Source organism: Bufo gargarizans, chromosome 5 (assembly GCF_014858855.1).
Source record: "Bufo gargarizans isolate SCDJY-AF-19 chromosome 5, ASM1485885v1, whole genome shotgun sequence".
NCBI lineage: Eukaryota > Metazoa > Chordata > Amphibia > Anura > Bufonidae > Bufo > Bufo gargarizans.
This window is the reverse complement of record NC_058084.1, coordinates 207,407,892-207,421,576: the sequence shown is the minus strand read 5'-3', so window position 1 is coordinate 207,421,576 and position 13,685 is coordinate 207,407,892. Positions and strand designations below refer to the sequence as shown.

The following is a 13,685-nucleotide window of genomic DNA, read 5'->3' as shown; positions in this document are numbered from 1 at the left end:
GTGGTTACAGCAGTACAGAGGGGGAGGGATCTACAGTACCGCAACAGGCTGGAAGAGGCAGTGGGGTGGGAAAAGGGAGCGGGCCACAACAAACAGGCCCACAACTGTTCCTGAAGCAGTCTCTTGCAACAATCTCCCTTGCCAAGGGGTAGGTGTTCCGCAGTCTGGCGCTTTTTTGAGAAAAGTGCAGACAATAAAAGAATTGTCATTTGCAACCTGCGCCATACTAAAATGAGCAGGGGCGTGAACACTAGCAACCTCACCATCATGATTTGCCACATGGCATCAAAGCACCCTAATAGGTGGGTCAAACGCCTGGGTCCACAACCAGTGTCTGTGGGTCGCACCACTGCCTCTTCTTCCCCTGTGTTACGTGCTGGCCAATCCCCATGCCTCCTGCCATGCACCTGGACCTTCGCAAGCACCATCAGCTAGCACATACAGTTCTGTGTCCCAGTGCAGAGTACAGATATATAAACCCCAGGCCTTGGAACAAAAGTGCAAATACCCAGCCACCCACCCACAGAAATGTTGCCATTTAGGCTTGAGGACACTGAGGCTTTCCACAGCCTGATGGCAGCCGCTGTCCCGCAGTACTCTTTCCCCAGCCGTCAATATTTTTTCACAGTGTGCAGTCCCAGCCTTACACCAGCATGTGTCCCGTAACATCACCCGTGCCCTGACCAACACAGTTATTGGGAAGGTCCACTTAATGACTGACACATGGACAAGTGCTTTTGGCCAGGGATGCTACATTTCCCTGATGGCACACTGGGGGAATGTTGTGGAGGCTGGGAGCAAGTCGTGCCCTGGGATGGCACAGGTGCTACCGACGCCAAGGATTGCAGGCCCTACTTCCATCAGGGTTTCCACCAACACCTACGTTAGTAGCTGCAAACCTCCCTTCTCTTCCTCCACTTCCACCTTTGAATTATCATCTTGCAGTACCATTCAGCCATCAGTAAGTAGCTGGAGGGGAAGCGGCAACAGGCCGTGCTCAAACTGATCTGCTTAGGTGACAAACAGCACACCACCACAAAGCTGTGGCAGGGGATAAGGGACCAGACTGAGCTCGCCACTCAACCTAGAACCAGGCATGGACGTAACTTGGTGGTGGTTTTGGAGCTTGGCAAGCTCACACACATACCATGCCTAGCCCACGTGTTCAACCTAGTGGTTCAGTGGTTTCATAAAACATACCCCAATTTTCCTGGGCTACTGGTGAAGGTGCGCCTCGTGTGTGCCCATTTCCTCAAGTCATCAACAGTTCCGCCGGTCTGGCAACACTGCAGCAGCGCTTGCAATTGCCAGCTCACCGACTGTTGCGGGACATGAGCATGCGCTGTAACTTGACATTCCACATGTTGGCCAGGCTTTGTGAGCAGCAGAGGGCAGTAGTGGAATACCAGCTGCAACACGGTCATCACCTTTCCAGTCAGCTTCTGCTCTTCACAAGTGAGGAGTGGGCATTGATGTCTGACCTCTGAGATTTTACACAACTTTGAGGAATCAACACAGATGGTGAGCAGAGAACGCTATTTTCAGAGTAACCATCCCACTTCTGTGTCTACTCAAACGCTCCCTGATCTCAATTAAGGCAGATGCTTTGCATGTAGAAGAAGAAGTGCAAATGGGGGGAAGAAAGTACACAGGGTGATAGCCATACCACACTCAGCTTGTCTTCTCGGCGATAATTGGATGATGAGGAGGAGGAGTAGGAGATGGTTGCCCTCCGCTACAGAGGGTAGTACCCATGAAAGTTTTATTCCATCTGTTCAGCGTGGATGGGTAGAAGAGGTTGAAGAGGATGAGGAGATTGAGAGTCAGCCCCCTGATGAGGACAGCAAAGTCTTCTCTGTTGGGACTCTGGCATACATGGCTGACTTTATCTTATGCTGCCTTTCCCGTGACCCTCGCGTTGTATGCATTTTGGCCAACACCAATTTCTGGTTGTTCACCCTTCTTGACCCCCGCTACAAAGAGAACTTCTCATCTCTTTTTACTGTAGTGGAGATTACAAGCAAAATGGTGCAATACCAGAGGTTCCTTGTGGAAAAATTGCTCCAAAAATTTCCAGCTGACAACGCTCGCTGCAGAGTACATAGTTCCTTGGTCAACCGAGGAGGGGAGATGAGGGGAACACACAGCTGTACCAACAGAGGCAGGGCAACACTCTCCAAGGCCTGGGACAGTTTTATGGCACCCAGCCAGCACCCTCAACCTGATGCGTGGCCTGGTGTCACAAGAAGGAAAAAATGTAGGAAGATGGTGAAGGTGTACGTAGCAGACCATGTCAGCATCCTGGACACGTAGCACAAACTGGTGCTTTACACCTTGGAGGTGCTGGCCTGCTCCGCCGCCAGCGTTTTGTCAGAGCGTGTATTTAGTGCTGCTGGGGGCATAATAACTGATAAGCTCATCCGCCTGTCAACTGAAATGTTTTGGCACAGTTTTTATTATTTACAACATTCATCTGACAGGTTAGATCGTGTGGTATTTTTATGGAGCAGGTTGTTACGGACGCGTGAATACCAAATATGACTACTTTATTTGGTTGTTTGTTTCAGTTTTACATAACAAAGCATTTTTGAAAAAAATTATCATTTTGTAGTGTCTCCACATTCTGAAAGCCATATTTTATTTTCTTAGGCGACCGTCTTGTGTAGGGGCTCATTTTTTTCGGGATAAGATGACGGTTTGATTGGTACTATTATAGGGTGCATATGACTTTTTGATCGCTTGCTATTACACTTTCTGCGATGTAAGGTTACAAAAAAATAGCTTTTTTGACAATGTGTTCACCTGAGGGTTTAGTTCATGTGATATTTTTGTAGAGCAGGCTATTATGGACACGGCGGTACCTAATATGTCTACTTTTCTTTTTTTCCCTATTTTTTACAAAAAAATGGTCCTTTATTTTGGCACTGGTCAATAGTGGGAATGTCTGAGTTACACCAATACGTGGGGATAAGTAGCATGCCGCTGAGATCAGGAAGGAGAAGAGGGTTCTTTTGTGAGTATCTACCCCATGAATGCCAAAAGATAATAGAGCAATCTCGGGGGAGCTAGGGAAGTTGGTATTGCATATACTGTTGCTTAAACTGAATATTTTCCTCCACCAGGGATTTAACAGAGGACATTCCCACCAGATATGGAGCCTTTGTTCTTTTCAAATCTCCAACATTTGTCTGGGACATTGGGATAGTACGAGGAGATCTTGTCTGGTGTCCTATACCATCTAGATAAAACCTTGTAACCGTTCTCTTGCACACGGACACAGCGTGAGAGTTTGTGGGGGGTAGTGAAAAGTTTGGTAATGTCCGAATGAATTGTCTTCCCAGGTCCCTTTCCCATAGTCCTATTACTGCCGGCTTGACAATCAACGGGGAGAGGGTACGTTTTTTGTAAAGAGCGGATATTAACTTAGAGGGGTAGTTAGTGAAATTCAGCAGATTCTCAAACCAGTCTGAGGGTTTCTGAATGTTCAGGGATTTGGCTCTAAGGGCGATTTATTTTCTAATAAAAGCGAGAAATAGAGCATGTGAGGAAGTAATATCTAGAGTTTCTATAAGAGACGGTCCAGAGAGGACACATCCGTCCTTGTCCAATAGATCTGTTACTAACTTAGTAGATGATCTGATCCCTAGTGGGCAAGAGTCCTTCAGCTCTTTTGGAGCTAGTGAAATGATATCCCCTACCTGAAGGAGAGGGGAGGGCAGGGGTATGGCACAGTAGTTGGAGGAGAACCACTCCCATACCTTCAAAGAAATGTGAATTATAGGGTTCGGAATAGAGGAGATGGCAGGGAGTGGACTATCCGACAACAACAGGGCCCTGATAGTGGAGGGAAAAAATATATTTTCTAACGGTAGCCATTGTTTGTGATTTAGGGTCTGAGCCAGTCAATCACTCTAGTTAAATGTATAGCTTTCATATATAGTTCAGGGTTGGGTAAACCTATCCCACCAAGGTGTTTAGGTTTCGTTAAGGTAGAGAAGGATATTCTAGGTTTTTTTACCCTGCCAGATAAATTTCCGGATCTGGGAGTTCAAAGACTTTAAAAATGACCTTGGGATAGCAATTGGGAGAACTTGCAGAAGGTAAGTGAGTCTTGGAATTACCAGAGACATCACCACATTTTTCTGCCGAACCAAGACAGATAGGGGTAGTCCAGAGAATCCAGCTGAGCAACAATGGCCTTCAGGGGGGGGAGTGTAGTTGAGGTGGAACAGTTCTGGGAGATGAGAGGATAATTTAATGCCCAGGTAGGTTAGGTGTCTATTAGACCAGTTGAAAGGAGAGCCTAATTGGAGGGCTGGGCATTTGGAGGATTGATTTTAAAGTTTGAAAGGAGACCAAATCTTTTTAAGAGGGATATTATTAGGGGCATAGACTTGTGGGGATTTGTCGTAAGAATTAGCAGGTCGTATGCAAAGGCCGCTAGTTTAAATTCTCGTGGGCCTAGTTTTAGTCCAATGATGCCCTCTTCCTGTCTAAAGGCCTGCAAAAGGGTTTCCATTACTAAGACAAATATGAGGGGAGAGAGAGGACATCCCTGACGTGTATCGTTTTTAATTGAGAAACGGGCGGAGAGGAGGTTATTGACCAAGACTGAAGCAGAGGAATTTGTGTACATTGCAAAAATAGCATTGATGTATGGGATAGAAAAATGGAATTTGTGAAGGGTATGCCTTATGTACGACCAATCTATTCGGTCGAATGCTTTTTCAGCATCAGTGCCAAGTAAAACCAAGGACCTTTTCTTGTGAGAAGCATAGAAGAGGGCATTAAGAACTTTGGTAGTGTTGTCCTTTCCCTCCCGGCCTTTCACAAATCCCACCTGGTCAGTGTGGATCAGGTTAGGGAGAAAAGATTGGAGTCTAGTGGCCAACATTTTTGCCAGGATTTTTAAATCTGTGTTCAGTAAGGATATGGGCGGTAGTTAGCGCAGGAGGTAGGGTCTTTACCTTCTTTGGGTATTATTGCAATTAATGCATTAGTCATATCAACTGATAGAGATTGGTTGCGGAGGGAAGAGTTGCAGATGGGAAGGAAGTAAGGGATTAAGGAGTCTTGGAAAGAGGTATAGTAAGCAGTTGGGAAGCCATCCGGGCCCGGGCATTTATCTTTTGGGGAGGCTTTAAGGGCTGCAATTAATTCGACCAAAGTGAAGGGTTTTTCTAGGGTATCTTGCTGAAGGTTTATTGTGTCCAGAAAGGCCTTAACTGACGTTTCTCTATTTAGAATGAATAGATCCTCTGCGGGGAGGTAAATTGTGCAAGGATTCATAAAAAAAGCTTAAACTGTTCGGCAATAGCCTCTGAGGAGTAAATCTGTTGGCCCTGAGGAGTTTTGATAGACGGTACATGTCTAGCTAGCTTTCTGCATTTAATGCGTTGCATCATGAACTTTGAGGCCTTGTTACCATGAGCAAATAACTTATGTTGGGAGGATAGATAGTATTTAGCGGCTTTAGCATTTAGAAGATTTTTGAGCTCTGTTCTAAGAGCGGTGAGGTCTGATAAGTGTTGAACTGCAAGGGATCTCTTATGGAAAGATTCCAATACGTGAATCTGATCCAGAAGAGAGGAGAGATGTTTGTCTGCTTGTTTCTTTAAAAAGGAACATTTGCTAATGAAGTGGCCTCTCATACAAACTTTGTGGGCATCCCAGAGGATCTGGGGAGAAGTATCTGGATTCTTATTGAGGGAAAAGTATTCCTCTATAAGGGATTTGAAGTGTTTTTTAAGGCCATCGTTACTCAGCACAGATTCATTAAGTTTCCCTATAGGAGTCCTACCTGGTTCAGAAGACGGACGTATTGTACAGAAGATAGGGGAGTGATCTGATATGGTGATATTACCAATTTTTGCATCCGAAAAAAGGGGAATTTGGTCCTTCTGAACGAATATGTAGTCTATCCTGCTATAAGAGTGACCTGGAGCGGAATAAAAGGAGTAGTCAGTGCAATTTGGGTTGAGGCATCTCCATATATCTATGAGTCCTAGATCATAAAGTCTGGAATTCAGCTTTCTAAGAGATTTAGCAGAGAAAGTAGATTTCTTGGAAGATGTATCAACAAGAGGTTGTAAAGCGACGTTGAAGCTGCCAAGACAAGGGTTCCCTGACGCAAGTCCTCCACCAGGGTCAAAAGGGACAATAGCCAGTCAATCTGGTCAGCGTTGGGGGCATAAATATTGACAAATGTGTACATATTATGACCAATAAAGCCCTTTAGAATGATGTATCTGCCATCAGGATCTTGTATGTGTGCAGAATAAGTGAAGGGAACATTTCTCCTGAATCCTATACTCACTCCTCTAGAGGCTGCACCCCCTGCCCAACAATGGTACCAATTTGGGAATTTGGAAAATGAAAGATCAGGGTAGCTATCATGCTTATAGTAGGTTTCCTGTAAAAATAAAACAGAGCATCTTCCCTTCCAAAGGAGGGGAAAAAATTGAGATCTTTTAGATGGAGATCTAAGGCCCTTTACATTAAAGGACACTAATTTGAGGTTATGACTATATGAATGGAATATATTGGCGGCCCCTAGATAAGCAAGTATACCCCCAGCATTTAACGCATAGTTTTGCAAAAGATATCCAAGTGTTCCACAAGTATAAAACCATAAAAGAAAAACAAACAATAATAAAACAGTAAGGCGGCGGTAGAGGGTCAAATTGCCGCTTTGAGAACAGCATGAAGCTTAATGGCTTCTTCAGATAGGGGGGGGGGGGGGGAGCGGGGTTAACCCAAGTATAGGGCCCTGCTAATACTGGGATTGAATAAGATGTTTGAATATGTACTCCAGATAAGGGGGAGGGGGGGATAAGAGGGAAGTGGAGAAGGAAAGAGGTATGATAAAGGAGGATAATGAGAGAGATGGAGGAAGGAGGACTTAGAGGAGAATAGAGACAGAGACATTGCTTATAATATGCCAACAATATTTGAGAGAGAGAGCTATGACGAAGATCCAGTTATCCTCCTCGGGGTCAAGTTGCCACTGCGGTGTTTCATGCGCTGTATGTATTTTAATCAGGGGCCATTTTTATGCGTCTTAAAGGGAAATTTTCTAAAATGTGCCCTGCTGGAGCCTAGAAAAAAATGTATTTTAGGCCTATGGGAGTACGGTTCTTAAAAATTAGACATTCACCTGACATAAAAGAAATTGTGATTATGCGGCTCGAGGTACATTATGCGGTCGGATAAAAAATTTAATGTAGGCCACTGGAGTACAGGCCCCAAACATTAGGCATTCACCGGACAGAAAAACAACAAGTAATTATATTGTGGCTGGAGGTATATTAGACGGTCGTTGGATATCAATTTTACTGCAGGGCAGTGAACTATAGGCCCCAAAAATGATTAATTTACTGTACAAAAAGAGAACAATTGATAATGTGGCTGGAGATACATTAGGGGGTCACCGTATAATAATTTCTGTTGGCCAGTTAGATTACAGGCCCCAAACATTAGGCATTCACCTGACAGAAAAGAACAAGTAATTATGTGGTTGGAGGTATATTAGACGGCCATTAGATATCAATTTTACTGCAGGCCAGTACAAATAGATGTCAAATACATATGTTTAAAAAAACAAAAAATTGGATTAAAAATATGGCTAACAAAATCCCCCTTCCTGAAAAAAAAAAACAACTAATGATAATAGTTGAAATTTGATAACACCGGTGTTGAATTCCTCCATGTTCCATGCCTCATTCATTTTTAGAAATATGAGGTAGTCCACACTGTCCTGAGCTAGACGAATGCGCTTATCAGTTACGATATCCCCTGCTGCGCTGAACGTCCTTTCAGACAGGACACTTAACGAAGGGCAAGCCAACAGTTCCATAGTAAATTGTGCCAGCTCTGGCCACAGGTCAAGCCTGCACACCCAGTAGTCACGGGGTTCCTCACTTCTCAGAGCGTCCACATCATCCTTTAACCCGATATAGTAGGGCAACTGTCTGTCTAGGTGTTCCATGAGGCTGGATCCGGAGGGCGGCTGTCGATGGGTTGGCTGCAAGATTGATCTCGTATCCGAAGTGACCAACACATCTTCAAACCGCCCTCTTCCTGCATGAGCTGTAGAATTGGTATTCGCAACTTTCTCTGTGGGTGAAAATTCTTCTGCCACGGCCCGCATCAGCAGAATGCAGCATCTCTCACAGAAAGGCTTAAAAATGCTGCATTCTGACAGCCCTCTGTGATGCTGGTAACATGTCCGCCATTTTGTGTTTGTACCGGGGGTCTAAGTACGTTGCCACCCAGTACTGGTCCTTGCCCTTTATGCTTTTTATACGGGGGTCCCTCTTCAAAAACTGGAGCATGAAAGCCCCCATTTGCACTAAATTGAATGCAGTGGAGCGGCCTGGCTCCTGCTCATCGCCCAGGAGAATGTCATCCTCTGTCTCCTCCCTCCATCCACAGACAATACCAGGGATCCCAGAAAAGTTTAAAGCCTGTTCTTCTTGCTCCTCCTCCTCTTCCTCCCCCCAGACACCATCCTCCTGATTCCTCTTCAGACTCCTACTGACTTGCCCCCCTGGGAAATCATTCAGCATTGCAACTTCCTAATCTTACTGCTCCTTGACGGCTTGATCAATGACAAGATGCAATGCACGCTCCAGAAATAAGGCGTAAGGTACAATGTCACCAATGGCGCCCTGGCTGCGTCTGACCAGTTTGGTGATCTCATCAAATGGCGGCAGAAGTCTGCATGCGTCGCGCATGAGCAGCCACTGGAGCAGTGAAAAAAAAGAAAAGAAAAAAAAGCTCTCCAGAACCTGTCCTGCCGCAAAGTTCGTACATGTAGTCATTAATGGCACATTTCTGCTGGAGAAGCCTATCAAGCATTAACAAGGTGGAGTTCCAGCGCGTCGGGCAGTCCCAAATTAGGCATCTGACAGGCAAGTTGTGTCACCGCTGAATGTCAGCAAGGTGAGCCATGGCCATGTAAGATCTTCTAAAATGGCCAGAGATTTTCCTGACCTGCCGCAAGACATCCTGGACCCCGGGGTATTTGGCAACAAATCACTGCACAACTAAGTTCAGGATGTGTGCCATGCATGTCATGTGTGTCATTTTGCCCTGTTTCAGCACACTCAGCAGATTGGCACCGTTGTCGCACACCACTTTACCAACTGTCAAATTGAGCGGGGTTAGCCACTGATCGGCCTGTAACTGCAGAGCTGAAAGCAGTGCAAGACCAGTGTGGCTCTGGGCTTCCAGGCACAACAGCATGGCAACGTCTCACCTGGCACGTCGAATAAGTTCTGGGGAGCTTGGGGGGGGGGGTGTAGCGGAAGAGGCAGTAAAAGTGAGTGGAAAAGGAGGAGTCAGCCGAGGAGGAGTAGGAGGAGAGGTGGGCCTGCATGCAATCCATGGCGGTAACACCAAATCCACACGGGTGCCACAGGTTACATGCTTGACGCCCATCAGAAGGTTCACCCAGTGGGCAGTCATAGTTATGTACCTTCCCTGCCAGTGTTTGCTAGACCACATGTCTGTGGTCAGATTTATCTTGGCACGGACACTGTGTGCCAGAGATATATTAACTTGCCGAAATATTTCCTTCCGGGTACCTTACATTTCAGTGTGCCAATGGCCACAAATTTTCTAAAGATCTCCAAGTCCACAAATTTATATGGCAGTAGTTGGTGGGCTAGCATTTCCGACAAGCCAGCGGTTAGCCGTTGGGCAAGAGGATTATCCGGCATCATCTATTTTTTGACGCTCTAACATTTGGGCCACGGAAGCCTCCCTTGTGCCAGATGAACGCGACAATGGCACGGTGGAGGACAAATGGGAGGAGAGAAGAGAAGGAGAAGGAGAAGAGGCAGGATGTGGAGCACCAGGAGTGTGGCTTTGTGGGTTATTACTGCGTTGCTCCAATTGGGCTTGGTGATGGGAGGCCAGGTGCCTTCTTAAAGTGGTTGTCCCTAGGTGAGTGTTGGGCTTACCACGATTTATGCGTTGACAGCACAGGCTGCAGATGGGAACACCATTATAAGCAGCGGACAAGTTAAAAAAAAAAAAAACACTGCGGAGCCATGTGCCGGCGTCCTGGGAGCGCAAGATGTGACTATGCATGGTGGAAGGCTCGCTCCAGATACATTTGCAGTCTGCTTTTTGCCTCCTGTGCACTGCGAGTTCTACATGCTTCTCCTCCCTATCTGCTTCTCCGTCTCTCCCTCTGAACTCCCCTCCTCTTCCTCTCTTGTGGGCACCCACGTGACATCCATCGACGCGTCACCTTCACCGCCACTGACATTAGAAGTATGCAGCAACAGCGGGGACCACCGCTGATCTGGATACTGTCTTCAGACCACTGAGTGGCGGCCGTTGTTACCGCCTCTTCCTCATCCGATGCAAAGAATGGCTTTGCATTAGTAAAGTCTAGGAAATTGATGGCAAAATAATTCCTCTGACTTGAGTGGAGGGGCTATGGTGGTGGTGTCTTTTGGGGTGCACACAGCAGAGAGTGAGGAGGGTGCAGATACAGAGGATGAGGAGGGTGCAAAGGCAGAAGGCTGAGTGAGCCACTCAACCAACTCTGGTGCGTCCTTCTCCAACTTCCCACTTAAGCCCTGGCCTGGCGCACCTGCCCAACCCCAACCACCCCTGTGGAACGGCCTGCCTCTTCCGCTTTTCAAAATGACCCTGTTACAAAGTCCCTATAGAATAGCAGTATTTGTGGAGGCAGGTATATAGAATGCCTTGATCAGGTTTTTAGGGGGGGCAACTGGTATATCACACTAGTTGCAATTAGTTTTTCCAATATTGTTTGTCCCTCTGTATAGCTGCGGTATCTCAGCAGAACTGCACACAACTGCTGCACAATGCAAATGCACTATAAAATACTCCCCTCAGTTTGTCACACCTATCTATAGCACACCTATACAAGTCCTTAAAAGGACTTTGTGGCCCTATTAGCTAGCGTTTGGTGTCTTTATACTCTAACAGTCTGTCCCTGCTCCACACAGCAACCTCTCCCTACACTGGCAAAAAACAGAATGTAAAATGGCAGCCAGATCGTTTTTTATTTTAATTTATTTCTTTATAGGGTAGAGGGTGTGTCCATGTGCTGAAACGTCTCAATTGGCTGTCCTGTCTCACCTGATGGATGCGCCATAGGTCAAAATTTTGCACAATGCAAAGAATATGGCGCCTGCGGACATCGCCATTTGTTCGCCTGTTCGGCGAACGAGCAAAGTTCGCCACGAAACGACCTCCTGGCAAACCGCAAGGCCATCTCTACTGACCGGTTGACTCTTATAAAAATATACAAGGCCTAGATTGCCCCTGGCGTCTCTACTCCAGCAGAGGAAAGCGGCTGAATATAAAGGCACTCATTCTCCTCCTCCATCATATTAACATGCTTATTAGACTGCCCTCGCTCCTAATATTCTAGAGGGTCAGCTCAGCAGCGGGCCCTCAACCATAATGTTTTAGATGGTCAGCTCGGTAGCAGGCCCTTGCCCACAACATTTTTAAGATGGTCAGCTCAGCATCAGGCCATCAGCTCGGCAGCAGGCCCTCACCCATAATGTTTTAGATGCTCAGCTCGACAGCAGGCCCTCGCCCACAAAATTGTTTAGATGGTCAGCTCAGCAGCAGGCCCTCGCCCACAAATTTTTTTTAGATGGTCAGCTCGGTAGCAGACCCTCGTCCACAAAATTTTTCAGAAGATCAGCTCATTAACAGGCACTCACCCCTAATGTTTTAGAGGGTCACCAGCAGGCCATCAATCATATTTATCCAAGTGTTTGTATGATGTCTTCCTTTATGTGTAATAAAGGGTGTATTGGAGTGCCTTGTAATTTTTGGCAGCCCTTTCACTTAGTGCATAGGCTTTATGAGTGTAGGAGTCCCACTACCTGAACAATTGTACTACAATGTGAATGAGGCCCTCCTTTATGTGATATACAAGTTTTATCAGAGTGCCTCTTCCTTGTGATTTTTGGCAGCACTTGCACTTTATATACAAGTAAATATACAGGGAAGAATGTTTTCTAACAATTTTTCCTCTAAAATCGATTTTATCTTCGGTTTGGTGCGTTTTATTTTCAGTCTGTAAAAATGGCGTACAACCCGGAAAACATCGTTCCCAGCAGCGACCTGGAAGTCCAAGATGCATCCAGACATCCTCCCCATGCTGTTCCCGAACAATTTCAGTGGTGTTTCCATCAATTTCTGACCTTTTCCTGTGAACCAGACACCATCCCCTCTTCAGAGCAGGGGGTGCCTGGTTTAATACTCAGGTTCTCCCATTGACTTCCATTGTGCTCGGTAGAGCACCCGAGCATCCCCAGGTGTTCTACTCGGGCACCTGAGCACTTTGGTGCTTGACCAACACTAGTTGAAACGCATAAATCTAAATTTAATAACTGTATACGTTGCAACTTTTTAAATATTTTCCCACATAAGGCTAATGATTTTATGGGGGTTGGGGACGGCAATCTTCTTCTATTCTTGCATGTCTTTCAAATACAGCACCACTTTTGTAGATAGTTTGAGTTGGCTACTGAAGCACCTCCCTGTTCCAATGAATTGACTAGCCTGTTGACTCGAGCGGCACTACAGATGTGTCCTTTCTTAACTTTGCTCTTGGCTGGGCATAGGAGTCATGAGATGACCAACTTTCAAAACATGTACGTGTGGTCACCCAGTGGTTGTGTTATGAATTGCAGCCTGTCAAGGGTTTTTCTAGCATGTCTCATTATTATATAGAACAGGTTTCAGAAGAAATTTGAGTCCTTAATCAAATTGGAATTGAGGCCACATCAGTATTTCTCAAAGAAAGCAGCCATGTTTATCTAATATTACACAAACAGTTGAAATCAGTGGCAAGTAGAAGATTAATTTATGTAAAAAAAATGTAATGTAATTCATTTCGATGTAAAACCATTTAGAAAATGATCAAGATGAAAAACTTACCGGTACAGTTGGAAACAATTACTGTATGCGCCTTGCTCTTTGCCCATATTGTTCTTATCACAATGAAATAAATTACACTGTTGAAAAATAAAGTGAAAATGTAAGAAAACAAAAAACCTTGCAAAGCTGCTAAATAACATAGCATAAAACGTTTACTAAATGGTCTGTACTAGAAGAGCCCACCAGACATACAAAATTGAATTTAATTACAAAACATATCTGCCTGATATATCTTCTTAACAACAAAAAAAGGGGGGTCAGTCAGCACATCCCAATGGTGCACGCTGCCATGGCTAGAGACATACAGGGAAAAAAAGACAATGCAGCAGCACTCTGCAAACACAAATAAAGTACAATAATGCCATAATTATAGAAAACATTCTAGTGCTAATACTACGCTTATTTAGAAAATTTGAGATTCTTGGCAAATACATTTTGTACAAAATTATTTGGGCCCGGTTGCCAAATGTCAAGGCGATCTCTATCAGATGGAAACCTAACACTAAATCCTGCCTGTTATGCCATCATAAAATTCAGGGAGTGCAGGTTCCACATGCATGCTGAGCCCACTCTATAACTCTCCTGGTGTACTCTGCTTTCTTCTATTTGTGGTGCCATAACGGCCTCCATTAAATCCAGGGATTTAGTTACCAACATGCATGCTGAGCCCACTCTATAACTCTCCTGGTGCCAAATAGCATCCAATAAATACAATGAGAGCCCATGCTATACCTCTCCGGGTA

The 13,685-nt window shown here is 45.4% G+C and overlaps 1 protein-coding gene across 1 annotated transcript in view; it reads right to left on the bottom strand.

Moving 5' to 3' along the window:
• The window catches only part of NPSR1 (neuropeptide S receptor 1), a 776,755-nt gene that overhangs the window by 289,673 nt on the left and 473,397 nt on the right, over window positions 1-13,685 (bottom strand). Inside the window, exon 6 of the mRNA XM_044294353.1 lies at window positions 12,943-13,019. Coding sequence (XP_044150288.1) covers window positions 12,943-13,019 — 77 coding nt within the window. The remainder of the gene's footprint in view (window positions 1-12,942; window positions 13,020-13,685) is intronic.